Source organism: Phoca vitulina, unplaced genomic scaffold (genome assembly GCF_004348235.1).
Source record: "Phoca vitulina isolate PV1807 unplaced genomic scaffold, GSC_HSeal_1.0 scaffold1, whole genome shotgun sequence".
Classification (NCBI taxonomy): domain Eukaryota; kingdom Metazoa; phylum Chordata; class Mammalia; order Carnivora; family Phocidae; genus Phoca; species Phoca vitulina.
Genome location: NW_022589704.1, coordinates 51,192,264 through 51,219,651, shown reverse-complemented (window position 1 = coordinate 51,219,651; position 27,388 = coordinate 51,192,264). Strand labels below are relative to the sequence as shown.

General features: G+C 37.8%; 2 protein-coding genes across 2 annotated transcripts in view; one reads left to right on the top strand and one right to left on the bottom strand.

Moving 5' to 3' along the window:
* The window catches only part of ITGA4 (integrin subunit alpha 4), a 78,385-nt gene extending 59,352 nt beyond the window's left edge, over positions 1-19,033 (top strand). Inside the window, exons 18-28 of the mRNA XM_032406999.1 lie at positions 4,133-4,283; positions 5,813-5,908; positions 6,574-6,653; positions 7,006-7,095; positions 8,985-9,075; positions 11,406-11,513; positions 12,321-12,446; positions 13,071-13,190; positions 14,817-14,915; positions 15,293-15,412; positions 15,843-19,033. Of these exons, the coding sequence (XP_032262890.1) occupies positions 4,133-4,283; positions 5,813-5,908; positions 6,574-6,653; positions 7,006-7,095; positions 8,985-9,075; positions 11,406-11,513; positions 12,321-12,446; positions 13,071-13,190; positions 14,817-14,915; positions 15,293-15,412; positions 15,843-15,941 (1,180 nt within the window). The 3' untranslated portion in view covers positions 15,942-19,033. The remainder of the gene's footprint in view (positions 1-4,132; positions 4,284-5,812; positions 5,909-6,573; positions 6,654-7,005; positions 7,096-8,984; positions 9,076-11,405; positions 11,514-12,320; positions 12,447-13,070; positions 13,191-14,816; positions 14,916-15,292; positions 15,413-15,842) is intronic.
* CERKL (ceramide kinase like) overlaps positions 18,231-27,388 on the bottom strand; it is a 109,881-nt gene continuing 100,723 nt past the window's right edge. The window contains exons 6-13 of the mRNA XM_032407015.1: positions 27,063-27,137; positions 26,073-26,250; positions 25,929-25,988; positions 25,304-25,329; positions 25,100-25,208; positions 22,362-22,458; positions 19,042-19,220; positions 18,231-18,321 (exon numbers count right to left, since the gene is read on the bottom strand). Of these exons, the coding sequence (XP_032262906.1) occupies positions 18,240-18,321; positions 19,042-19,220; positions 22,362-22,458; positions 25,100-25,208; positions 25,304-25,329; positions 25,929-25,988; positions 26,073-26,250; positions 27,063-27,137 (806 nt within the window). The 3' untranslated portion in view covers positions 18,231-18,239. The remainder of the gene's footprint in view (positions 18,322-19,041; positions 19,221-22,361; positions 22,459-25,099; positions 25,209-25,303; positions 25,330-25,928; positions 25,989-26,072; positions 26,251-27,062; positions 27,138-27,388) is intronic.

Here is a 27,388-nt window from a genome sequence, read left to right as displayed (position 1 = left end):
GGGGGGGGGGGGAGATCGTCTTCTCTGATGCTGCATCTGATGCCACCCGAAATAACAAAGCCTCTATCATTGTCAGAATGATCAGATTTTAAAGATAATGATGTCCTGTTGTGCGCTTATTGAAACTAATTATACTTCTCAGATGGTTCCACGGCAAAGCCAGCAAACTTTTTCCAAGAAGGGAGAGTTAGTAAATATTTTAGGCTTTGTGGGACAGAGGTCTGTCTCGGCTACTCACCTTGGCCATCATAGTGCAGAAGTGGCCGCAGTGAGTGAGCATGGCTGTGTCCAGTAAACCTCTCTTACAGCAGTCTTTGGGACCCTACTGTAGGTACACTTGCTTTTTACATGACCGTTCTGTTGTACATTTTTATTTTTTTGTATACTATAGTGCCTTATAGTATATTATTTAAATATAATTTGTTGGTATAATTTAAGCTGGGTGCCAACATTAGCCAGAGTTAGAGATGTTCAGGAGTTGATCCTGGGTTCACAAACTGTAGGGGTCTGCTCCTAGACAGACACAAAGACTAACCCAACAGAAATACATTTATATGTCCACCAAAAGACTGTAATAGCTCCCAACTAGAATTGCCAAAATTCCCAATGATCATTGAATGGATAAAGAAAATGTGGTATGTTTACAGACTGATGCATAACACCATTGAGGAAAAGCCATTTACAACCCTGCGCATCTGTAGAGATTAATGTTCTAAGCAAAATTTTAAGCACAGAAAGCCTGATACGTAAAAGTTAAATACTTGGTGATTCCACTTATAAGAAATAGGATACCAGGGGCGCCTGAGTGGCTCAGTCATTAAGCGGCTGCCTTCAGCTCTGGTCATGATCCCAGGGTCCTGGGATCGAGCCCTGAAAGGAAGGTGATGGGTGGGGACAGTAACTGGAAGGGAGGAGCACAAGGGCATTTCTCTCTCGAGCTGGTAATACATTTTCTTGATCCAGGTGCTTTCATTAGTGTATTCAGTTTGTAAGAATTCACTGAGCTGTGAATTTTAGGATATGTGTGTTTTTCTATATGTGCTATCTTGATCAATAAGTGTAAAATGGAAAAAAAATCAGGATAAGAGGGGCAGAATTTTTAGGTATAAGTGAACTGTGCAGCTTCTTAGATCTCTACCATTAGAAGTAGAAGAGTGGGGAGAAGGGTCTCTAATTTGTTTGCATATTCTGAAGTTCATGAAAATAATTACTCCTCAGAAACTATACTCTTTCCAGGGGCACCTGGGTGGCTCAGTCGGTTAAGCATCTGACTTCAGCTCAGGTCATGATCTCAGGGTCCTGGAATTGAGCCTCTAGTGGAGCCCCACGTTGGGCTCTGCTCTGTGGGGAGTCTGCTTCTCTTTCTCTCTCTTCCTCTGCCCCTTTCCCTGGTCGTGCACATGCTCTCTCTCTCTCTCAAATCTTTATACTCTTGGGGTGCCTGGGTGGCTCAGTCATTGAGCATCTGCCTTCGGCTCGGGTCATGGTTCCAGGATCCTGGGATTGAGCCCCGCATCGGGCTCTCTGCTTGGTGGGAAGCCTGCTTCTCCCTCTCCCACTCCCCCTGCTTGTGTTCCCCCTCTCGCTGTGTCTCTCTCTGTCAAATAAATAAATAAAAATTTTTTAAAAATCTGTATACTCTTTCCAGTATTGATATTGCCATTAATTTATTGGTCAATTCAGTAGCTGTATTGCCACTAAAATATTAGGTTGTGTGATGGGGTACAAATCATATGAATGTAGTAGTAGTAGTAGTAGTAGTAGTAGTAGATGTTTATTTAACAAAATATTTGGAATTTGTATACTGTCACGGAATAGATAAACATGGCTATCATTTGGTAAAACTTATAATGATGAGTTAATGAACTTTTTTTTTTTACAATCATTTATCCAGTAATTTCTCCAGTTTTTCTGATGTTTTTCTTTAGTGTTACCTGACGCTTTTTAATGTTTGATACAGTTATATACCACATATATTTTTTGAACACTGTGTTTATAGGCTCTGAGAAATCAGTGATAATCATGATCTAGCATCTTCTCTCCAGAACTTATTCTAGTGATGAGAAAAACCAGACAGTGTGAAAACACTACCTCAAAGGGGTGCCCAGTGTGCTGGGAGAAGGAGAGGAAGAAGCTACTTCAGTTAGGGGGAATGCAGTGCTGAGGTATAAGGGTTAGAAATGAGTATCAACTGGAAGAACTTCTCACAACTATTACCACTTAGCTGAGTCTTGAAAAGAACAAATCAACCAGAGACACGAGGAGGGAAGATGTTAAAGGTAGAGAGAGAGCTTGAAGTAAGATACAGAACACAGGTGTTTGGATACCTGTTTGCAGGTAAGTTTGGCTGAAGAAAGGAATGAGTTGTGCAGTGGAAAGTGTGGCCTCGTGTGTCGTGCTAGTACGTTAGCATCCTGTCTTGACGGCGCTAAAGCACAGTAAGCAGGCACAGGACATTGTCAGGTTTGCTTTCTGGAAAGTGATCCTCTCTGGCAGTGTGAAAATTGGATTGGAAAAGGAGGGCTTGAGAAATCAATTAAGGGTATAATCCATGGTAAGTTGTGAACTTCCTTTATATTAAAAAAAAATTAAATAATCTGAAAATTAGATAAACCTAAATAATCAGAATGGTAGAAAAGCAAGAAGCAACATGCCTTTTCTACCTTCAGGCAAAGTGGTTCCCTGCCTCGGTTTCCCAGAGCCCCTCATTCACAGCTCTTTCCTGTGGATTTATAATAGTTGTTTACATTTGTCTCTACATCTGTCCTTTACAAGCTCTACAAAGTGGGGATCTTTTAAACTATCTTTGTATCAGGGAATAATGAACGTGATGATTATATAGGAGCTTTCAGTTATAGTCATTCATGTGTCTTCAAATAATGGTTACAAGCATAAATTTTGAAACCTGTTCTTTAACCCTGTTCTCAAACACCCTTTGTTTTAAATCAATTCACAAATAACCACTAAATGTGGACTCTCTGTTTAGCACTTCCATAAATAGTTTATTTACATACGAATCTTCTATACAGATGTTGATTCAAATGCTACAGTGTAAACGTGAGGAAACATTCTCAAGTACTGGGTGAAAGGTTACCTTTCTTACTGCTAGGATTACCCTCAGCTGACGCTTTGCTTTGGGTCACATCCTTCATTGGTTGAACCAATTTTTCTAAATTTTAAATTCTTGGATAGAATCATCGTGTAAAAGTTTTCTTTGGGCTCTTCTAATGCTCTCATTGGTAAAGAAAACGGGCTGTGCAAGCATTTACTTGGAGACTTTAGAACATTGCGGCTGTGGTACTTTGAAGAAGTTCTTTACACCTCAACTTCTGTATATATAAACATGTTGTTCTGAGATTTCATGGAATGTGCATGAGCCAAATTTTCAGCGTAGTGATTATTACTACTGCGGATGGCGGCTGAGGCTTCCAAACGCTAAACCACCTCCTCCCAACTTGAAGGCCTGGGGCCAGAGCCCGAACTGGAACTTGCTTTCTCATAGGTCTGGATTTGCAGCTGTCTTCTCTTTCCAGGGCACGGGATGGTGAAGCATGGCTGCGGTTCTGGTTTTAATTTGGTCTAGTGATTGGTCGAGCAGACCAGCCTGCCATAAGAAATGATGTAGTGCAACCGACTGTAGGGGCATCCACTTGCTGGGCAGAGCCGTCCTTGCCCGGACTGTGCTCATTCCCCCAGAACATCCTCTGTTTGGCTGGTGTTTGTCTCTGGAGTCTCCTTTTTTCCCCAGTTCCCCCCATTTTCCCCTTTGTTTTGGGCAGCAGCTAGTTCAAGGTATTTCAAGAGGTAAAGAAAAGAAAGCTTTGCTTTTAGAAAAATATTGTGAAACAGTGAGGAAAACATGTTAAAGCTATAGAAGTGAAACAGAAAGGAGATTAACTTAATTATGACTAATTAAAAATAAACTTCCTGGGTAATAGCTGACTGAATTTATCTGAAACATGAAAAATTGAGTTCTTTCTAACATGAATGGGTATCTACTTGTATGGGCTCATTTCCCCCGTGGTGTTTTTCCAAATTAGTATTTTATGATCAGGATAAATGAGGAGATGGGATTTTTATTTCCCAAACATTACTTGTTACTAAGTAACATTAAATATTACTTAATTTTTAGGCCACATGAAAATAAGACCTATCTTGCTGTTGGGAGTATGAAGACAGTAATGTTGAATGTGTCCCTATTTAATGCTGGAGATGATGCATATGAAACAGCTCTGCACATTAAACTCCCCTCCGGCCTTTACTTCATTAAGATTTTAGATCTGGTAAGTATCAAAAACCATAGCATGATACTATATTTCATTTTTTTTAAATGTAAATGGTATGGGCACCTGGGTGGCTCAGGCAGTTAAGCTTCTGCTTTTGGCTCAGGTCATGATTCCAGAGTCCTGGTATCAAGCCCCATGTCCGGGCTCCCTGCTCAGTGGGGAGTCTGCTTCTCCCTCTGCCTTTCTGCCCGCCCCCTACCCCGACTTGTGCTCTCTCTCTCAAGTATATAAATATTTTTTTTAAAAAAAAATGTAAATGGTATATAATCCATTTCATGGACGTGAGGCCTAAATATTTGCGGTGTATGCAGACTTATCACTAGAGCTTCCATTGATTTTGAGACTTCCTTCTTGCTCCTGATCAAAATGATAAGTTCCTTGGTATCTGAGATCAAAAAAGTTTGCTTCCCTCTTCCAGCTTGGGTGCCGCTGCTTTTCTCATTGATGACCTGCTCATCTGGTGCCACGGTGCCACTCTTGTTGGCCGGGCTCCCTGAACAAGCAATATTGGTCCTTCAAGCTGGGCGCCTGGAGTTACTGCTCTGCATTTTACATTCACATACCCAGTCTTGTTCCCAAAGAACTGCCAACAAATACCGTACAACCAGCAGTCCTCCACAAATTCTGAAGTCTTGGTGTCAACCAGAGCACAGGCAATTTCTCTTTTCCGGCAAGAGTTTGAAGCACCTAGAGCACCGTGCCTCAGTCGAGAACAGTTAAATCTATCAGCAAGGCATTAATAAGGTCGATTTCAAAGAGAAAAGCCTCAGTCACTTTCTCCTTTGATGCCTATCTTTTCCCTTAGCAAATTTACACCTCTCTTATCCAGAGACCATCTCTTCAAACCAAGGGCATTTAGAGAGGTCTTTGACCCTTTTCTCTAGAGCCCTGGGAGCCTATTTGCAATAGTATGAGGGAAAACTCAAAAAATATCTGTCTATATAATATATAGTACATTTATAGTATATATATATATATACCCACACATCTATAGCACATATACGTCTATAGTATATGCAGTGTGTATTTATATGTATACATGTACAGTATATAGATACATCAAGATGTATATTTCCCTGAATATTTGACTATCTATATATATCCTATTGTGATGACAGTTATTATAATTCTATACCTTTATCACATTCTCACATCCCAGACAGAAGAGGGTCAATGAAATAGGGCCTTCATGAAATACTTGCTTCATGATTTTTCAAGAAACTGGACCTTGAATTAAACAGGGAATACAAACATGAATGAAAGCTACAAGCCCAGGAATTTTTCTGTGTATTCTTTGGAGAATTTACAGGAGTATTAAAATATACCTCTGTGTGCGTGCACGCACATTCACATTTACAAATTTTATTTATATTTCTATTTATCCCAAAAGCAAACAGAAAATAGTTTTCCAGGAAAGCAAATTCTTGAGGAATGATTTTCTTTTCAAAGACTATTATTCTTAAGCATATGTTACAAACTTCTCCTTGCCTTCTTACCTAAAGTGGTTGTTTCGTTTTTCCTTTTAGGAAGAGAAACAAATAAGCTGTGAAGTAACAGACAGCTCTGGCTTAGTCAAACTTGACTGCAGTGTTGGTTATATATATGTAGATCACCTATCAAGGGTAAGCATTTAGCATGTATAGTTTTTGCTTATGAACATGAACATAAAATATTTTCTATTTTTTCTGTTTATGCTGTGAACAAGTATATAATTATTTATTTGCTTAGGGTAAGTAGCTAAGTGACGAAATAAAACTCAAACCAACTGGGCTTAGATCTTTGAGATTGTGTTTATATTCTTGGCAATGTTCACTGTGAAAAAAAAAATAGGGGCACATGTTTGTGTCAAGATGGGCATGTGAATGTGTCGATCAGAATTCTACTCCCCTGTCTCACCCTTCCCCGACACCCCCCCTACCCCTCTCCACCCCAGGAGATCCTATCTGCCAGGCATGTTACCTCTGCTATACAAAAAGGTGTTACTGGCAAGAGTCCTCACTCAAGTTGTTAAAGCATCTCTAATTTTGTCAGTCTGGACCTGCCTGTCTTTACATTTAGAAGGAGGCTTTGTCTCTGAATGTCACTTGTGGAAGCTGGTGCTTTAAATTTGCCACAACCCCAACAGCTTCCTGAAGCTCACTGCCTGAGTGAGGGGTAGCCGTGCTTCCAAAACAGAGTCTCCAATCTGCATTCCACAGAACATCAACATTCAGAAAATTTCAGACGATAAAAAATACTATTTTTGGATTTTTTTTTAAATGGGTGTTTCCCTCTCTGTGTTTTACAGATAGATATCAGCTTTCTCCTGGATGTGAGCTCACTCAGCAGAGCAGAAGAGGATCTCAGCATCACAGTGCATGCCACCTGGTATATTACATTGTGAAAAAATAATGATGCTAAAGGAAGTGGACCCCTGACTTTAGGGTGGGGGGACTTAGGGGAACCATGAAGCTGTGTTCCACTGTCTGCAGGAGAAAACGTCTCTTGTGTGATCTAAGAAACAAAAACATTTCTAACCATCTTTGGAGCAAATAACACTAAATAATGAGAGCAAATTTCTGCCAACCCTGTCATAAACATCTCTTACCACGTCTATTTTTCCCCCCACTCCCCAAGCCTCCAGATGTATTCGGTATACATGATATGTGATTAGTCCTCTCTGAAGGTGATTTTTATGTTTGGGGGATTCTAACAGGGTGTCTTCTATTTGCTTCTGTAGTGCAAATGAAGGAGAAATGGACGACCTGAAGCGTAACAAAGTGACTTTAGCAATACCTCTCAAGTATGAAGTCATGCTAACTGTTCATGGGTAAGTAAATTCGGGTGCCTCCTGTAAAGTTGAGAGCCGATTTTAAATTCTGTTGCTTCTTACATTATTGGTCAAAAAGATATTTAAAAATTTTTTAAGTAAAGATCCTGTGCTGTTTCTGTCCCTTAATAAAGACCTGGTGTTGCATTCTCTTGCTTAGCTCTTCATTAGCTTCATGCACTCTGTAATCACTACTGAGGCCTCTTCAAGCTAGTACCCAGTTGGGGCTTTCTTCCTGGAAAAGCCCCAGAAGCCTCTAGCAGGTCATGTCCAGCCTGTCAGTTGTATGCTGTGCAGGCCAGGGGCCCCGGGGGTGGGGGAGGGCAGTGTGCAGTTGGTATGGTCATGCTTGGTGGCTGCAGCCAGTGTGAAGTTCCAAGAAGTGTAAGCTTGGTCCACTCACCATTCTCCAGAACCCACATCTACCTGTGTGGCAAATCGATGGAGATATGAGAGAGCCAAGCTGCAAGGTGTCCCCTGACCACACACCCACGGCCCCAGAGCCAGCATTCACTGGTTCCCCACAATGTTAGTGATTGTGTGGACCCTCCTCAGATTCAAGATGGAAACATGTGGAGAAAGATTTAAGGAGTATTAAGAAAACATTTAGTGATTTTACTGGAAATGATTCAGGCTATTAGTCTTTGTTTAAAACCATATTTTTTTTTAAAAAAAATTTATTTATTTGAGAGAAAGAGAAAGCGGGAGAGGTAAGAAGTGGGCTCCCCCCTGAGCAGGGAGCCCAACAACTCTGGGCTCGATCCCAGGACCCCAGGATCATGACCTGAGCCGAAGGCAGATGCTTAACCAGCTGATCCACCCAGGCGTCCCTAAAACCCTATTTTTAAAGGAACAGAAGATAGGAGATACCGAACAAATAGACTGATGAGCTTTTCTTGTTGCTCTAAATATAAACCATCCCCAATCATTTTTAACCACTTGCAGAGATGGCATATAATTATATAAAAATGGTGTCTGCAACTGAAAGAAATTGAGTATCACGTTTCTGAGATGAAATAAGCAGAAGAGCGAGGAAGCCATTCCGGAGGGGAGAACCTAGTGCATCAGTGGGGAGCAGAGAAAAGCTGACACCATGTTTCCTGGTTTTGAAGCCTCATCTCACCTCCTTTTCTTGATTTTCTTATGATGAATGTCCTCCACACAGTATTTTGGGCAAGGAATGTTCTGCGAGTATAAAACTGCCTAAATCTACAGCATTTCGATATTTCTGTGTAGCCAGTCTCTAATTTGTGTTACTTCACATTAGCTGCCAAATAAGAGCAACTGGTGGAGTTGGGATTCCCCAGAAAAATACTTCTTAGAATTCACTACTGACCTCTATGTCTAATCACAGGCAAAAGAGTGACAACCGTGTATTCCTAAGCAGAAAGGTTACCATACTTACTGATGTTTGAATTGTCCCCCAGCCTTGGGGTTCATTACAAATAGCCAGCAGGAATTGGATCATAAAGACATAATTCAAAAATAGGTAAAATAGATTGACTTATAGGAAGATATTGGAGCTATAGGGATAAAGTTAAGAATTTCTCTCATATTTGTCAAATTTATATGAATCATTTGAGAGCTGAGAGAGAAGGAATGGCCAGTGGACTGAACCAGGCAGTGCTGGGAAGACAAACAAAGGATATTCGTGGGAAGAGACATTAACACCCAAGTCAGAGCACATGGCTTTCTGATTTTCTTACATTTCACTAAAATTCGTATCTTACCAAGAAACCAAAAATATTCATTGGTTCTTAGAGGCCTCTATAGTCTGGAATATAGTCTTAAATAGCATTTTTAAGAGAGATGCAATAATCCAGACTATAGAGAAAGACTGTTTATCATAGCTCATCAAGTAAGACCAATTAAATTTGAATTTCTTTCAGGTTTGTCAGCCCAACTTCATTTGTGTATGGACCAAAGGAAGAAAATGAGCCTGAGACGTGCATGGCAGAGAAAATGAACTTCACTTTCCATGTAAGAAGAGTTGTTGTGATATTTGTAGGAAACTGAAAGCTTGTTCCTGCTGCCTTGCTCCAGAGGACATCATAGGCTGTGATGCCCCGCGGCTTAGGGGCCCTCCATGGCTGGTGACAGCACGGTTACTCTATCCTCTCTCCTCCTGGGTCCTTGCTCCTGGTTTCCCCCCTTGCCTTTGCCCTGTTACCAAAGCCCATGACTCCTTACAAATACCATGGGAAGGAGTAAGCCCAGGAACAGAGGTAACTCCTGAAACAGGCAAAGTTACGGGAGGAATTGAATCTGCTGGAGGTGCATACGGAGATCAGGATAGGCCAAGGGAAAGCATCGTTGGGTGCAAATCAGTGACTTCTCTTCTTGGTTCAAGCTTTTATACAAGCACTAACATTACCTAGTAAAGGTAGCTCTTACCTCCTGCATCCCCACTTAAGGTCTGTTTGGTCAGCCGTTTAGGTCATAGGTATATGACCTGTTACAAGTAATGTCATTTATTAAATTGTTTAAAAAAAAAAAAAAAAGAGTATCATCATCCAAACACATTAATATAAAGGTAAATTTAAAAAAAAAATTTTACTGTTAAACTGAAACTTTTGAGGCATCATGGATATGATAATTGGAGATAATGTCCACAACAATATTTTTTTGAATCAAAAGCACTACACCGAACATTCTTAGAGCTATGTAATAATCCACAGAATGTACGTGAGTCTGGATTTAGGTACATTATGGTATTTTTTCGTAAGGCAATGCTTTTGAAAATGTAGGTCAGCGGGGCTCGTGGGTGGTGCAGTCAGTTAAGCGTCTGAATCTTGTGATATGGTTGTGAGGTCAAGCCCCATGTCAGGCTCCGTGCTTGGTGTGGAATCTGCTTAAGATTTTCTCTCTCTCTCCCCCTCCAGCTCGTGCTCCTTCTCTAAAACAAATACTTTTTAAAAAATTAAACTAAAATGTAGGTCAGAATCACTTGAGGTACTTATTCAAATGCAAATTCCTGGACCCTGCTCCAGATCTGTAGAATGACCTTGGAATCCTGCGGAGTCTGTGTATACCCGAGTTTTTGTTATATTAGTGTCCATTAGTGTTGAAAAAATATAGCCCTCTGCTTTGAAGTCCCTAGAAATGCCTCTATCAGAGCCCAGTGAGAGCTCAGCTCAGTTTCTGTTTTAGTTTATCAGAGCACAGACTCTAGAAGGCCTATTTTTTAACTTACAAAATGCGTGGTTAAGTATTTTTCACTTAAGTTACAATGGAGCGAATGGCACTGGAGGTACCTTCAGTCTGTAGGCTCGGTGAGTCTGTGCAAATTTGAGGAGGTTCTTAGAGGTCTCAAGGTCATTAGGCGAACAAGGATGAAGGATATTTGAGGTGAGACCGATCATAGGCTGGCATGAGGAAGACCCTGTCTAAAGGTCTGGGCAGTGCGGGGTTGTCATTGCTGAGACCACCTTCTGCGACTGCCCTGCACCCCACGGCCTAGCCATCTCCACACGCCAGGGACACATTCTTTCTTCCATGTCATGTGCTTCCTAAAGATTATTGCAAATGTAGGAGTCATGCTATTTCATTCAGATACTGTAGCACATCTCTTTTCTGACTCACTCAATGGGTTTCATAGTTAAGCTCTCAGGAGACAATAATTTTGGCCGGATTTCCTTCCTCAGAGAGCTGCAATCCCCAAATTTATCCATAATGAAGTAGCATCTACCTCTGCATTATTATGAAAAGGCTGTTGTATTTTCTCTACCCCTTTCTGATTTTCTGAGTGCATCAGCATCATCATTACCCTGAACTGAAATATATTCTTATTCACTTACTGCGATGAGGATTATCCTCTCAGCAGAGTGATTTTGTGAAACCTGAGGTTTGGAGGTAGAATACCTGAGCTTCTTGTCACTTTGTAGCCGTCCCAGGCACATCGTTCACACTTCTGAGCCTTTTCCTGAGCTGGAGAATAAAATGTCAGCTCGCCTCATGGGATAGTTGTGAGGATCACTTGATCAAGGGTTTTTAGATACATAATGTGCCATACAAATGTATGTTGTCTTTTTCTTTAGACTGTTTCTCCAATAACCAACAGCCTGGACCATTTGGCCTAAGCAATATCAAAAGGAGAGGGCTAGGAATAATGAACAAATTATTAGCAAACTTTAAAGTTCTGACTGTGGATCTTTGATGTCCCTTTGCCATGCAGTCACCAACTCCAAACCCCCCACCACTATAAATGTTACATGAAACATCTGGGTTCACCCAAAAGCTCGCTGATACCTGTCCTTACATTTATGAAAAATATGTTTAAGTTGTTAAAAAATTTTTTTCTTCCTTCTCAGGTTATCAACACTGGCCATAGCATGGCTCCAAATGTTAGTGTGGAAATAATGGTACCAAATTCTTTTGCCCCCCAAACCGATCAGCTGTTCAACATTTTGGATGTCCAGGTAAAAATGTGTTCCTTCCTTTATTCTAAGTTATGTTGCTAAATAGATAAATCTGTTAACTTGAGTCACACTCTCAGCTATGAATTCACCACGCACTTACTGAGTACACTTTGACTATTATGCATTAGAACTGTAGGGTTACAGGGACCTCATCATTTGACGTATACGATCGCTAACAGAACTCTGCTCCTTCCATCTTCAGTGCATTTTCCTTGTGAAAATGGCCCTGTAGACGTAATTGGTGAAATTCTCTATAAATCTTGAGGCCTCTGTTGAAAAATCAGTATTTCAGCCTTTTTTTTTTTTTTTTAACAGAATTGACACCCTTATATTGATGATTACATCGGGATTGTTTTGTACCTTCCCATTTTCAAGACAAGCAGTCAACAAATAAATCTGCTCATTGGGTTTGAGATCTAATTTTAAAATATCTTACCTGAATTCCAGACTTAGATGGCAGGACATGCTGTTATAACAAGTTATCATTTTGTTTTGTGTCTAAAGCCAAAGAAATGTTGAATTTCATGCTAATGTTCAAGTGTCCATTTTTCACATTGCCTTATTTTCTGTAAGGTAGGGCTCACTTTAGCACCTATATCCAAACTTGTTAAAATGCTGCTGGGTTTCTGAGTTTTTGCCATGGAGACTTAATCTTTCCCAAATAAGTCTGTCCCAAAGATATTTTCACAATTTCAGAAATACTTGATATATTTTAGAAAAGGTAAGCAACTGGAACTTTCAAGATCATATAGTTTTTGCAGTTCTCTCCAGTATGGATAAGATTTCTCTCACCTTCTATCTATATAGACTACTGCTGGAGAATGCCATTTTAAAAATTATCAAAGAAAGTGTGCATTAGAGCAGGAGAAAGGTCCAATGGAGATCCTGAAAGACATTTTCAAATTCTTGTCCAAGACTGATAAGAAGCTACTGGTAAGTTTCCATTTTTCAGGTTGTAGATTTTGCTTTCCAGCATACAGAACCGAAGCACTTAAAACCAAGAACCAGTGGGTTTGAGCTGTCAATTGAGTATAGGAAAGAAACAAGGTAATACTCTTGCACATGAGGAACACACATACTTGGAGAGAGAGACCCAGGGCTATATATATATATATCCAATTTCATTATTTATCTAACCAATGCCTATTTTGTGCCAGCCATTGTTCTAGACCCTTTAGGAGGCCAAGATAGAGTATTCAGCTGAGCAGACTTTGTGACATGAGATTAACTTTCACTCCTTTCATTTTAGTGAGTTTATGAAAAAAACAAAAACCCTGAGGAAGTGATGCTACCTTCAAATGATCCAAGTTTTACAAAGCAACATAGAACATGTAACTTAACACGGCCCTGATTAGGAGTCTTTGTTTTAATTCTCAGAACACATGCTTCAGCTCAAATACTTTTTTGTTGTAATTTATAAAACAGACATTCATGTTTTGTTTAAAGCAAAATAATTTTTTAAATGCCACCCATGGGAGATGTTTAATTCCACGTAAAATATTTTAGCCACCTTTAAAAAAATGTTTTAATGTAGCTCTTTTGTATTTTTTTTCCAAGTTCTGCATAAAAGCTGATCCATATTGTTTAAATTTTTTCTGCCATTTTGGGAAAATGGAAAGTGGAAAAGAAGCCAGTGTTCACATTCAGTTGGAAGGCCGGCCATACCTTTCGGAAATGGTAAGTAAAATAAAATGACAACTTTGAGTTTGTAGATTTTTATGAACTTATCTACAATCATCTTATTTAGGTAGAATGGAATGTGAGGAGGCATTTAAGTAATTAAGTAGGAATAGTAAAATTTGGAGTGGAACTCTACAACTGTTTGCATGTATCGCTTCAGCTGAATACACTGTCTAAATGATATGGCTTTAGTAATTAAACAGATAATTAAGACTGTAAAATAGACTATGGAATAATTAAGGTTTATTTTAGAAAGCATGTCCAATTGCTTATAAACTTTGATTAAATCACAGAAATTGGCTACCTATTTTATATAACCTTAAGGTTTTTTTCTAAACTATTATTATTATTTTTTAAAGATTTTATTTATTTGACAGAGAAAGGCACAGCGAGAGAGGGAACACAAGCAGGGGGAGTGGGAGAGGGAGAAGCAGGCTTCCCGCAGAGCAGGGAGCCTGATGCGGGGCTCGATCCCAGCACCCTGGGATCATGACCTGAGCCCAAGGCAGATGCTTAATGACTGACTGACTCTCTCTCCCTCTGCCCCTCCCCCTACTCACATTCTCTCTCTAAAATGAGTCTTTAAAAAAGATAAAATTGGTTTTATCTTGAGTTCTGTTCTTCAATTTACCTGATAAATATGGATAATGTCTTTTGCAGGGGTGTTACAGATTATATGAGATACATTTTGTAAAAAGCACTTAGTGCATGGTATATAGTAAGCCAAAGAAAATGGTAGTTTTATTTTGTTTAAAGAAGAATGTTTAAAATTGCTACACAGTGGTCAAGGGGGAAAAAAAAAAAAGATCCACCAGATACAGAAGTAAGAGATGTTTGCTGTAGTTCCAGTTGTGCTAAAACGAAATCATGAGACCATCAACAAGTTATTTAAACTTTTGCAATTTGCCTCCTCATACACTTGAAGTCCAGGTTTCTCAACAATGGGCACTATTGGCATTGTACCAGATTTTTCCATTATGGTATTAAACTATATGTATTTTATCAGAGCAGCAAGATGACAACACTGTTTAGAAAAAAAAAAAAAAAAAGCCTAGATAAAATAAATTTGAAGAAATATTTATCAGGTGAAGAAAGTCTTATTTGGGAAAAAGATTCAATATCTAGGGAAAAAACTGCTAACTATCAAATATTTAAATACTTAAATATTACAAATATCTAGTTATCTACAAACTAGTCATTTTTTTTTTTTAAGATTTTATTTTTGTGAGGAGAGAGAGCACATGCACAGGAGTCGGGGGCAGAGGGAGAAGCGGGCTTCCCGCTGTGCAAGGACCCTCCCCCTCCCCGATAGGGAAATTGACCCTGGGATCATGACCTGAGCCAAAGGCAGACACTTAACTGACTGAGCCACCCAGGTGCCTAAACTATTCATGTTTAATAAAAGGATTTCAACAAAATGATGCCAGGAAAATTAATACTATGACCGTGCCTTTGGAAACAAAGGAAGCATTGCATTGCAATTAACTTTATAAAGGGTGAAATAAATTGGGGAAGATCAATTGTAAAAGCCTCAGCTAGTAGGTAAGGATCATGAGAAATTAATATGTCTTCACAAAATAAAACTATGAGTCAGGCTACAGTGATCTTTCTTTTTTTAAACAGGATGAGACTTCAGCCCTCAAGTTTGAAATAAGAGCAACAGCTTCTCCAGAGCCTAATCCAAAAGTTATTGAACTAAACAAGGATGAGAATGTTGCACACGTAAGATTACCATTTTACCTGAAACCTTAGGATTGTAGGGAAAAACTATTGCTGGAGCGTTTAGTCAGGAAAATAGATTGACTAGATCATGGAGGGCTGGAAATACTTTACCGAGATTGGGCATTTTCTACAACTGGTGGGAGGGAAGGATGCAGATGGCTTTTTCAGGAAGTGAACTTGGTAGGGATTATCTGGATGAAGAAACATGGAGCAAGCTGATTCTGCTAAATGGTTACCAATGTTTCTTAGAACCAGCAAGAGAAGGGGAGGGGGTTGTTCAAAATACTGTGGGAATCATGGGTTGGGGTCGGGGGGTTCAAAGGGAATAGAAGCAAGTTTTTAAACTGGTGACTCTTTATTTTGGTTACTTTATGTAGGTTTTACTTGAAGGACTACATCATCAAAGACCCAAACGTCATTTCACAATAGCGATTATTTCAAGTAGCTTGCTACTTGGACTTATTTTACTTTTATTGATTTCATACGTTATGTGGAAGGTAAGTCTTTAATAATTACCCACGTTAAACCACTCAGTAATGCTGTTCTTGATTTTCACAAAGCCCCCTTTGTGACTCCTGAGTTATTAGATTTAATTATTGCAGCACTTTTAATGTTAACTTTTTAAATTCCCAAGTGAACATGTAGTACTTATCTCCTATTTCTCCTAACTTCGGTACCAGTATTCCAGCCATGACACAAGTTTGGAAAGATGTTCTTTTAAAAAGCTCTTAGAAAACACTGCATATTATTTTTAATGTCCATTTTGGAGAGAGTGTGTCACCGAGCAGTCCAACAAAAATAATGCTCTTTAACACAATATTTCCCATGTAAATTTTATTGACTACATGGGATAGTGACTGTTCAGGAGTCTGATGAGTGTAATATGTTTGTAACTACACACTAGTGATTATGCAATACTATTTTCAGGCTGGCTTCTTTAAAAGACAGTACAAATCTGTCCTACAAGAAGAAAACAGAAGAGACAGCTGGAGCTACGTTAACAGCAAAAGCAATGATGGTGATTAAAGACTTCTTTCAAATTGACTCAGGTTAACCAAAGAAATTTAAGACAGTGTTTACAAGAAACCCCCAATTCTGCTCAGATTTCTATGTACTACATTTACCATGACCTTGTGACATATTAGGTCTCAATGCAAGTGAAAAATCCCAAGCAATGATTACTCTTCAAGAGGAAAGTAATCTCTCTGCTCTTGATAGAAAAAAAAAAACACTAAAGCATTCAATTTATTCAAGGTAAGTAATCCCTCGAAGATACCTTGAAATGAAAGTGCTTCTGAATTAAATCATATTGAGGAAGTAAACAACTCATTTGGAGAAGTCTTGGACTTGAAATATCATTCCTTTAAAAGAAATTATTTGCCATGTGTGCTTACTTCAGTAAAATAAACTCCACTGAATAGGCAATGATTCATTTCTAATAGATCTTTGAGACTTGTTGGAAAAATCCTGCTAAATATTTTTAAAGAATGAAGAGCTGTTCCTCAATTTTCTAATGAATAAAAGAAGACCACTAATGTTTTAAAGCAGATTTTATCTTTAAAGACCTTTCTTTGTAATACCTTTATGATGGGCTTTGATCAACAACGATTTATTCAGCAGTCTATGTAAGAGCATTATGGGCCTGAGGAGCAAATTTCAGACTGAACTTATACACTGGTTTGAGCTTAATGACTTCTGGATAATCATTGTTAAGCAGCTATGGATTCTTCCCTTCTGTATATATACATAAGTTCTTAAAAAAATGTTTATATAGGTATGAATCCACTAGTCCTCCTGTAACACATTTTTATCAAGGGTACCCAGGAGTAAATTTCTAAAATCCATTTTTAGTGAAATTTTTTGCTTATAAAAACAAAAGTACTTAAGAATTCTAATTTATACTCTGAAACAGATTGTGAATGTTGCACTTTAGCTGATATTTCAAATATAAATACACTGATATATGTAAAATATGAAAACTGTACCTCACTAATGACTCTTAAAAAGCCAAACTCTACGCAGACCGTGCTTAAGAGGCCAGTATTTCATATAAATTAGATACTGTGTAAAATAGTGACTGTCAAATTAAGCAAATGCACCTACTTGTGTAGATATTACTTTCTCCTCAAATGTATGTATGAAATGTGTTTTTATCAGGTGTATAAGCATTCTCATCTGCACAGAATTAGAGAAACAATTTAGAAATTTAAATTTTAGCTTGTATTCAGTAAATATAAATGTGACATCAAAATTTCCATGATCTAGGTTTTAGTGATAATCTTTACTATTTATTCATGCATATGAACTGGATGCTGATAGCTGCAGAATATAATTTCATCTGATTTGTCCTATATCTGTCTTTACTATGGAAGTGATCAAATAGTAAAAGACTTCCATCTATATGAAGCCCCTGCCAACAGCTGTCTTTCTCAGGCTGCCTAAATTCCTGTTAAGTTCTCTGTTCACGAGCCCACAGTAGTAGCTGGTGGCCAGAGAACAAGGGGGGCAGAGCTTCGTGCAAGCATTCGAGGAGTGAAGCCCAATCTGTGAGCATGAAGCCTCCTGAATGCAGTCATTAATTAAACTTAAAAAGGTATTCTTTCAAAGTATTATATTAGCAAAAGATTTGCTTTTGTCATTACATAAAAAGCAAAGTAATTCTTTCAGGAGATTTTTCTGGAATCATTGGTGGAGGATGATCCCTGAGGAAATTTAAATCTTGCTCTTTTCTACTCAGAAATGATAGCATTTGGGGCATTACTGAGTGCACTAAAACCAGTGTGCTAGGATTGCTGGATACCAGGACTTTCAGAAGCAAAGAAAACAGCTCCTCACTAGTTAGCTATTTTTCATACTTTAAAATATGTTATGGATTTTAAAAGACTTTAAAGAAAATCAGGGAATAGTCCCAAAATTGGTACCCTAACAATTTAAAATGCTTATCTTTTTGGCAGATAATGTAGGTATTGGAATGATTTTGAAATCTGGATTAGTATCTCATCAGGGCATCTTTAGGTAATGTCGGGTGTCCATCTGTACCAGGCTCTAGGAATTTTCACATCAGTACTGATGGACTCAAATCTTGAAAAGTGAAAGCATTCCAATTATTTCACTTGGGAATTAAGTATATGAATGTTTACTTTCAGTTCCAGTAATACTTTCTGAAACCCAAAATTTAAATTATATTTCATGTTTTAAGCTCTAGAAGCTAATTTTTAGTGACAAAAATAGCAATTTTCATTTCTTTTAAAAAAAGTTTTTTCCCTATATGTTTAAAGCATGACCATAGTCCTTCATATTAAAATTCTAGTTTGTACATTTCTTTTATAAACAATTACATGTTACTTGGGAATCATTCCTTTCTTCCATGCTTCCTCCATAAAGATTGATAAGTCTGGGGTGTAATCTGTAAAAAAAGATGTATAATTATTTCATCAACCTATCGTTTTCACACATACACTATTGAGTACAGTACCTAAGACCTAATCCAAATCTAACGACAGCTTCCAAACCTATATTCGTGGCAGAGCTGCCATCTTATAAACTGGGGGGCCTGATAAACCAGCACCAGTAATTACTGTGACATCCAGGCACTGTGCCTATAGTGGGGTGCTCCTGCACCCTTCCTCTCCCCCCTGAGTCCTAATGCTTACCAACAGTGAGTCTGCATGGTCCTAAACTTGCCTGTGCCAGTTGCCCCTATTAAATAGGATGTAACATTGTTCCTGCGTAAAGTAAGCTGAAGGCTTTGGAAAGAGTTCAGAGAAGCGCACTGCTGAATACCAAGTGATGAAGACTAGAGATTTCAGTGTAACAATCTGCAACTCAGAGGGCTTTCACCAGGTTAAGATCTGGATCCACTTTTAAAATGACAAAACGTCAGTTGTAGACATTATCTGTATAGTTTAGGGAGAATGGTAATTTGAAATGCCAAGATAGAGACTCAGAAAATTTGGTGATGAGTCTATACGAAAATGCTTTGGCTGTATGTAACAATGGGTGAGTAAATGTAAAGTTACACTTTATTTATTAAAATTGTACATCTTTTAATGCTTCCCTGACTTATTAAAAAAATAGTTTTGTGTCTACTGGTGGACATTAAAGGTGGTGAAATAATGACACTTACTTAATGTGAACCTCTGATGTGGCTTCCATTAAGTCACCATCTATGTTCCAAGGGAAACTGTTTTCTGAAGCAGCTGCGTGCCGTCCGTCGTCGTCGTCCTCTGGATTGTATCCACTAAGATTCCTCGGACGAACTTTTACTTCTCCAACGGTGTAAGTCTCAACAAATGGAAAACTGAACTAAATAAAACAAATGCAAATAATCATGATGCTCACTTTATCCTTAACTGCTCATGCAAATTAAGTTCACTGTGCTCTCCCTTGCATGTAAATATCAACATCCATGAGGACGTTTTTATAGCATTGAAACTGTATGCCAGGGATCCCCGATTTCTTTGGGAGATCTAGCAGCTGGCCAACTTGTTTTATGACCAATAGTATGAGGTTGTATACAATATCATACCATTTCCAATTAAAGATTTTTTAATATCCGGCTGTTGACACAGAAGATTTATATAATCCACTAACTTATTAACTTGTCAACTAGTTTAGGTGATGTAAAGCACACTAAGTTTCACACTTAGAATTTAATTAGGAAGACCCTAGCTCTAAGCTTAGGAAGGTGGAAAGAGGAAGTCAGTCTAATGTGATTTTTGTAGGTATTTGCCCGCCAAATTCCCACTTTAAAGATGGATGCAAGTCAAGGGGTGTCTGGGTGGCTCACATGGTTAAGCGTCTGCCCTTGGCTCGGGTCATGATCCCAGGGTCCTAGGATCGAGCCCCACATCAGGCTCCCTGCTCAGCAGGGAGTCTGCTTCTCCCTCTCCTTCTCCTGCTCCCCCTGCTTGTGCTCTCTCGCTCTTTCAAATAAATAAAATCTTTAAAAAAAAAAAAAGATGGATGCAAGTCAAAAGACAATGGTTTGCTTACTGACCACTCTAAATGGTGCAGGGTATCTTCAAGTTTCCATTTTTGTTTGTCTAAGGAAACTTCAGTGGAAAAATTATGTATTCTCATAAATAAGAAAAGATAGCCAAATACCTTTTTAGTAGCAATGCACAATAACCACTCACTTATTTCACTTTTTAGGTAAATGGCATGAGATTTATTCCTGTTATCTACGTGGCATGAGATTTATTCCTATTATCTACATGGGTTTTTTCCCCTTCCACATATGAACCTCAGTGAGGTATAGAATTTTAAAAGTTGACAGAAAACTAGTACCCTCCACACCCTTATTTTACATATGCAGAAACCAACGTCCAACAGATTTTACAGTTTATACTATATAATGCACTGGGTGACTACAATGAACTATACTGGATTTATAGGGCGGCATCACTATTCTAACTGAGGTACAGAGTTAGAGGGTCCCAAGGAGCTCTCTGCGGAAGCAGGCAGGCTCTCTGTGAAACTGCTCAGTAGTCACTGCATTCGACTTCCCATCTCAGGTCAAAAGCCTTGGGGACATCCTTCATTCTGTGTGAACTTGTAAAAATAATGTGTTTTAAATGAATCACTGCTAACTGGCTACTCTGGGTTAACTTGCATCCCCGATAATGATGCCTGGAAGTCTTAACTCTTAGTACCTGAAGTGTCACCGTATTTGGAAAGAGGGTCTTTGCAGATGTGACTGAGCTAAGATGAGGTCATTAGGTTGAGCCCTAATCCAACATGACTGATGTCCTTATAATAGAGAGGAGAATGCCATGTGATAAAAACAACCAGCCTACAGCATACAGCTGTAAGCCAAGAGAGGCCAAGAAGTGACGGCCACCACCAGTAAGTCTATTATCTTAAATCCTCAGTTTTCATGTGCACCCTTCACCAAATGAAGCTCCATGCATCCCAGCAAATTCATTACCTATGAAGCCACATGGTTAGATGGGACTTTAAGGATCCTACAAAAAATTACTTAAAATTTGCCCCTTAGGCAATCCCAAAAGAGAATTACCATAAATAATCTGTGCAATAGGTACCTCCCTAAAATAAATATAGAGCTTCTCAGGATGAGTACCTTCAGGTTAATACACATTGAGGTTCTCACATATGTTTAATAGGGAAAGATTAAGAAGTTTACACCAAGGTAATGACCCTGAATAGCTCTTGGAATATATAATTTTGAGAGCTTTTTATATTGCTTTGTTGTTTCTACTTTCTGACTTAGGAAAAAAGAATAATGAACACGCACTGTTTGTAGATTAAGAAAAATACTAACACTGCCAACAAAATGAATAACATCTGAAAAGGTATATATTACTTGAACAATCACCGTCTTTCCTCAAACACACACACGTGAAGTTTTTACTTCAGCTCACAACCTGCATTTTGTCTGCTTTTGTCTACTTTGAGATTTGTATTTAGGGAAAGAGGTACTATTAATGTTTATGATACAATTTCCTAAAGACTTCATTCAGTTGGTTGCTCAATAACATTGATCAAATAATGTAGTAGGCAGAAGAGAACTGAAACTTCATGAGGACTGCCTATGAAAGTGTAAAACTGTAAAAGTGTGAGTCTTGCAATGCCACCTACGTAAGCAAGATTCCGCGGCCAGTGGTTGGCGGCTTTACTCTCCTCCTCCTCCTGTTTACGCTCTCCAGCTACATCCAGGTACAGCCCTATACCTATAGGTAGTGAGACTATAGGGTTGTTGTTTTTTTTCAAGCACACTGATGTAGTTCAAGACTCACAATTTCAGAAATTCACAGATTTCTGGATCAGTTTCCTAAAAACTGGGTCAAAATCTCTGCCAAAAGAATGAATGTGGCTTATAATAGTTATTGTTTCTCTTTAAAACGAGTCCCTTAAGGGGAAATACAATTTTATCTGTCTCCAAAAACGCAACCACATGTTCTAGTTCTGAATAGAATAATGACTGTATAAAAGTGGTGTGTTTTTAAATATAGGTCTGCAAATCTATTTCAATTAAGTGAAAGTAGGCTGATCTGTAAATAAATGGCAGGAGAATCTAAAGGGCTTAACTTTAGAGAAAGTCCGCTGTCATAACATCGAGAAGGCTAAAAATCTCAGATTTCACTACTTTTCATCCTGAAGAACAGCTGAGTATATAATTTTATCTTTAATTTACTTCACATTTCAATGTAACACTACATTTTCTACTTTCTCTTTGCATGCACATGCGCACACACACACACAAATGTATGTATCCACCAATGGATAGCTCAGAAAGGAATAATCTATATTAATATGATAGATACTTTTCAAAATTTGGATGAACCACAAACTGAAAGAAAAAAGATTAATATATTAAGAAAATAATGCCTTCTTATGAGGCAGGATTTGATGTCAACTCTTGCAGCATCTCTCTTTCCATGATTAATAGTTTTGCAAATAAGTAACAAAAATAATCTACTATACCTGATTTTTAACACTGGCGTATCTTTTTAGGTGTTTTATAAATTCCGGTCGAGAAGTGTTTCGTGCAATGATAAGAGCCATGCTTCCATTATTTAATCTGGAATTAAATATTTGTATTTGACATTGAGAAGTTTATTAAGTGATTGCAACAGGAATTACTCTGTATCATTCCTTCTAACAAATATCACGTTTACTAGAAGTTTTAGGCAAGATAGATTAATCATCGTCAAGTTATAGTTACCTAAAATTCTTAAATCTTATCTTGCCGTGTTAAATGGCACAGCCCTTCAAATTAGTTTTATTAAGCAACTGACTTCCTTCTCTGTAAGTTCTTATTTTAAGGGCTTTTTTAGAAAATGAACTATCATGCGTCCTATACACCTATCAAGACATCATTTAAAATCCAATGTATTTACTTAGGGATTCAAAATGTGAAATCATGTGTAAAATAGCAAATAAATACAAATGGTACAACAAATTGTTCAACACTTTCTAAAAACCTACAGTATGATATTTAAATATTTACTTATGGGCAGGTCGAAGTGACATAGGAAAATAAAGGGGTCCGTGGATGGATAAAAGGGACAAATGTTACCACACATGTGCAGTTAAATGACTGAGCATTTTAATCTTGCATAACTGTTCAGTTTAATATAAGAGACTGCAAATTTAGAGATGTGATTTAGTGCCAAAAAAGCCACTCACAAATGCATCTAGCTTTAGAAGGCAGTTTGCAGAAATATGTGCAAATGATTTCTAGCTTGATTTCAAGGCAAATATAAAGTTATTCCAAGAATAACAACATGAAAAAGAGCTCTTTAAATCTTATGGAAACTCAGGTTAGAGCTTATAAGGGGCCTTGGTGATTATCCAGTCATTCACTTAGTTTATACAGAAGGAAAAGAAAACCCCAAGTTTAAGTGATTTGTTCAAAGGCACACAGAGAAAAACAAAATGATCACTGGTACCAGATCTCTTAATTCCCAGGGTCCAATGTTCATTTTACTCAACATGCCAACACATTCAGAGGACTGTCTTGTGTTTTTATTTTTAAAAAATTGCTTACTTTTTCACAAACATGAAAAGCATTTCATATGTCTCCTTTTCAATACTTATTAGTCACTGAAACACACCCTATGTGCCTTCACTATTCTAAATGTTTTATTATATTATGCATTTAATCTTAGGATACCGAAAAGAACAATAATTTCTATCAGCAATTTTCACTGAGGTATTTTGAATTAAGTTATACTTTATTGTGGGGAAAAAAAATAAAATTGGAAGTTGAATCTCCTGTGCAATGATCCTGAATCATTCTGAAGATAAATTTCTGACTACCTCTGGTCAGCCAAGGCATGGTGTAAAGGTATTTGCAAAAAAAAAAAAGAAAAGAAGAAAGAAAAGGAAGGAGTGTTTAATTACAGTCCACAAAGGAAATCTCTAACTAGTCATGCTCTGAAAAATTCATCAATACTGATTAAACCTAGTGAGAATAAGCAATGGAATTCCAGGCGAGCTAAAAACTGTATGGGACAGCATTGAGAGAGGCATGAATCCACTCCCAGAAGAGCAGACTACCTCTCATGAAGGTCCTTGAGCAAACATGAGAGTCAGAGATGAAGGAGGGTTAGATAAGTATTGTCTCCAGTCCTGTAGAACATTGCTCCTTTAGTCAGCTAGCTGGTTTTCACTTTTAGCGGGGAAAACTACATTAGGGAGGTACATAGCTATCTAGGATTTCTGATGGTATAGGCAGGAAACAATTAAGCTCAATTTCTGTATCACACAACCTTCAAAATAACTCCTTTCCAGTTACTAGAGATAATAAGGACCCTGGTGTCCAGATTATGAATACCCAAGTTTATAGTTTTTCTTCTTCTCTAACTTTGGATATTTCTCTGTTTGTTACCTTCATATCAACTGCCAAGGAAAAAATTTTAAATCCATCCTCTTTGCTAGCTGTTAATCATTCTGGTTAAATATTTTGCGGGGAAGACAAAACTAATCATTGCAATTACGTTATAAATTGCCACAGCACAGAAGTCATTCTTTCATTCCACTTCCAGGGAAAATCTAGATTTGACTATATTACACAACATTCATGATCCTTTCTTCTATGCTCTCTATGGGAGTGGGAGAGAAAGATTTTCAGATGAATAATGGACAGCTGCTTGAAAAGAATGTGTAAGAGATGGTTTATATTTTTGTGGATAAAATGATATATAAAATGTCTCAAGAAAATGTGGGCAGCAGATTCATATGTACCACTATTCATACTAAATATAAATAAGTGAAATTCAGCTTCCTTTGACTAAAGGTATCAAATATACCCATGTACATGCTATTCATGCGGAGGATATTTATGTCCGCTCTACAGTTTGAAAGTAGAGATGGTCATAAGAAATACCAGAAATATAATGTTTTCAATGACCAGTAAATAAACACAAATAAAGCAAGCAAAGTAGGCAAAAAATGACACAATAAAATCATGTTAATAAAACCCAAGAAATATTTTAGCCTCAGTAATATGAAATCGGTGATCATCTAGCATTTCCAGTTTAACAGTTGGTCTCAGCCTACTCTGATGCTAAGTCCCTTAGGATCTCTAATATTATCGCAGTCCAAAAGACACTACCTGTTGATAATATTCTAGCCAGCCAAAAGTTAGCAAGGTATTCTAAAAGAAAAAAACTGGTTTATAGACAAGTATCAGTGATTCAATAAAAATACTTACTAACCTGGTAGTAGGTGCCAAGCCTCTAGGTGCCACTGAACACAGGCAAGGGATTGCCATAATGCTGACATTCAAGAACTGACCCTGGATGGTCTGCCACTGGTCACTGCCGGCTAAAGGCAATGGAAGAGATTGGTTACTTTCCCTCACCAGAGCAAAATGTCAACAGAGCCTGGCTCAGTTCTCAAGGAGGTACTTTTAAGCTTACCAGATTTGGGAGATCCTTCCGCCTTCCTAAAAGTAAGAACACAAAGAAAACCACATCACACAAAAAATAACGTCTATTCAATTGAGAAACTTCAAGAACCTAATATGTTAAATATTTTCTTAGATTAGATACACTAAGTAAAAATATGTGAGTATATTCCATTACTGCACTATACTGTGCTGATTCATTTAAAGGTCGTATCATCCATAACAATGATTTTCCATTTCTTTTAAAGACTAGAACATTTGCTTTGTGTGGCTTTGAGTAATGTTTGTGTTCCACACTAGACTGAAATTCTGAGGGCAAAAACCATGGGTTTTGTTTGTTTTTTGGCTGAGTGTTGTATCCAAAGTGCCTGGTATGTAGTATTCAATAAACAGGCTGTTGAATAAATGGATGGATGGATGGATGGATGGATGGATGGATGGATGGATGGAGTGAATCGTTGTTTCTGAAGACAGAAGTAAAACTACACGGCCTACTAGAACTTCACTACTCTATATACTTTGCTACTATTTTCAAAAAACAACCAAAGATCACAAGACTAATAAATTGTGTATATCAAACTGTTCCATGCTTTAAAGAAAGATAGAGATGTTTACATCACTTTGAGCTCTTTACCTACCTTTCTTGTAAACTGTGAGAGCTGATACACGGTAAAAAAGATATTTCACAGTCTTCAGGCCTAAAAATACAGAAAAATTTGCTATTAACACTCATGTACTCTAAGATACAACATTTTTGGCTTAAGAAAAAAAAAACAACTTACTTAAGTTTTGCCAGAGCCTTCAGGACCGCAAAATCCCTTCGTTGGTTGGGTGACATCCATCGATTTTTTTCTGCCAGGGCCAAAGTTCTTCCACCAAAGCCAAACATGGCTGAGAACCCAAAGCGAAGAAGCTTGCCAGTGGTGCTAAAAGTGCAGACATCAACTGGTTGTACGTGCCCTTGAATATCATGTTGGATATTAGTCAAGCAGTGAGAGGAGTAGGGCAAGTTGTTAAAATGGCAAACAAAGAAGAGCCTATTTATTTACTTATAAAAGATCTCAGGCAACTTCACACCAGGATAAATATCCTTGCTTTCTCTTCATCTCCCTTAACCTACAATACTACAGCTGCCATTTGTAACTTTTTCAGGTACTAAGGAAGAAAAACACAAAGGAGTAAATACTGCAGCTTATTGTTATTTCATTTAAAACATGGTTAAGGAAGTCAAGTTGAAGTACATGTGCAAAGTAAACTTAGATTTAACAGTAGTTTTGCATTGTACTTATCTGAGTTTACAGACCTTCCATCAACTGGAATAATCACAATTCTAGAGTGGCTATGCGGTGTACTTTTTTTTTTCTTTTTGTGTTTTTCTTTTAATAACATCATCCCAGCCCTATAGTCTTCATGTAGTCCAACAATAGTATCTGATATACTTAAATAGGATGCATGGGTTTTCACTATCTTGATTGTAAAATTGTGACCTTGACCATCATGATGATTTTTTTTTTCTCACAAGATTATAGTAAAACTTCATTTTCTGCTCTTTATAGTGCCTGGACTCTGAAAAGGGAAGCAGTCCAAATGGTAAAGCTTCACCTAATTGACTTTTGGTTTTCAGTAAAACATTTGTCTGCTTTGAAAGACAAAGAACTTGTCCTTCCTTAGATATGTCTGACAAATAAAATCACGTTATATAAATATAAAAGCTTCCTTATAAAAAAACAAACTTCCTTATAAAACATGAACTTCTTTGAAAGAATTCTTACCCATTATAATGTGCAAAGTTGCAGTTACCACGTGAGGGATTCCATGAAGAGAGTGTGCCAGTACGTTAGTAGAGCCTGCCAAATCAATTTCAAAACATGTAAAATCAATGTAGTGTTAGGTTTCAAGTTATGCACTTGCTCTTACTCTACAGATATCACTATGTAATGTTCAAATGAAAAAATTAATGGAAGTTTGTAAGTGTTCATTCACAGCTTCGATTCACATCAAATGGTTGCCAAATCACTGTTTAGCCTTTAAACAACTTAAAATTAGTAAATAGTTTATAGTATCTACTTGCTCACAGCTTTTTCCATCATTGTCTAGT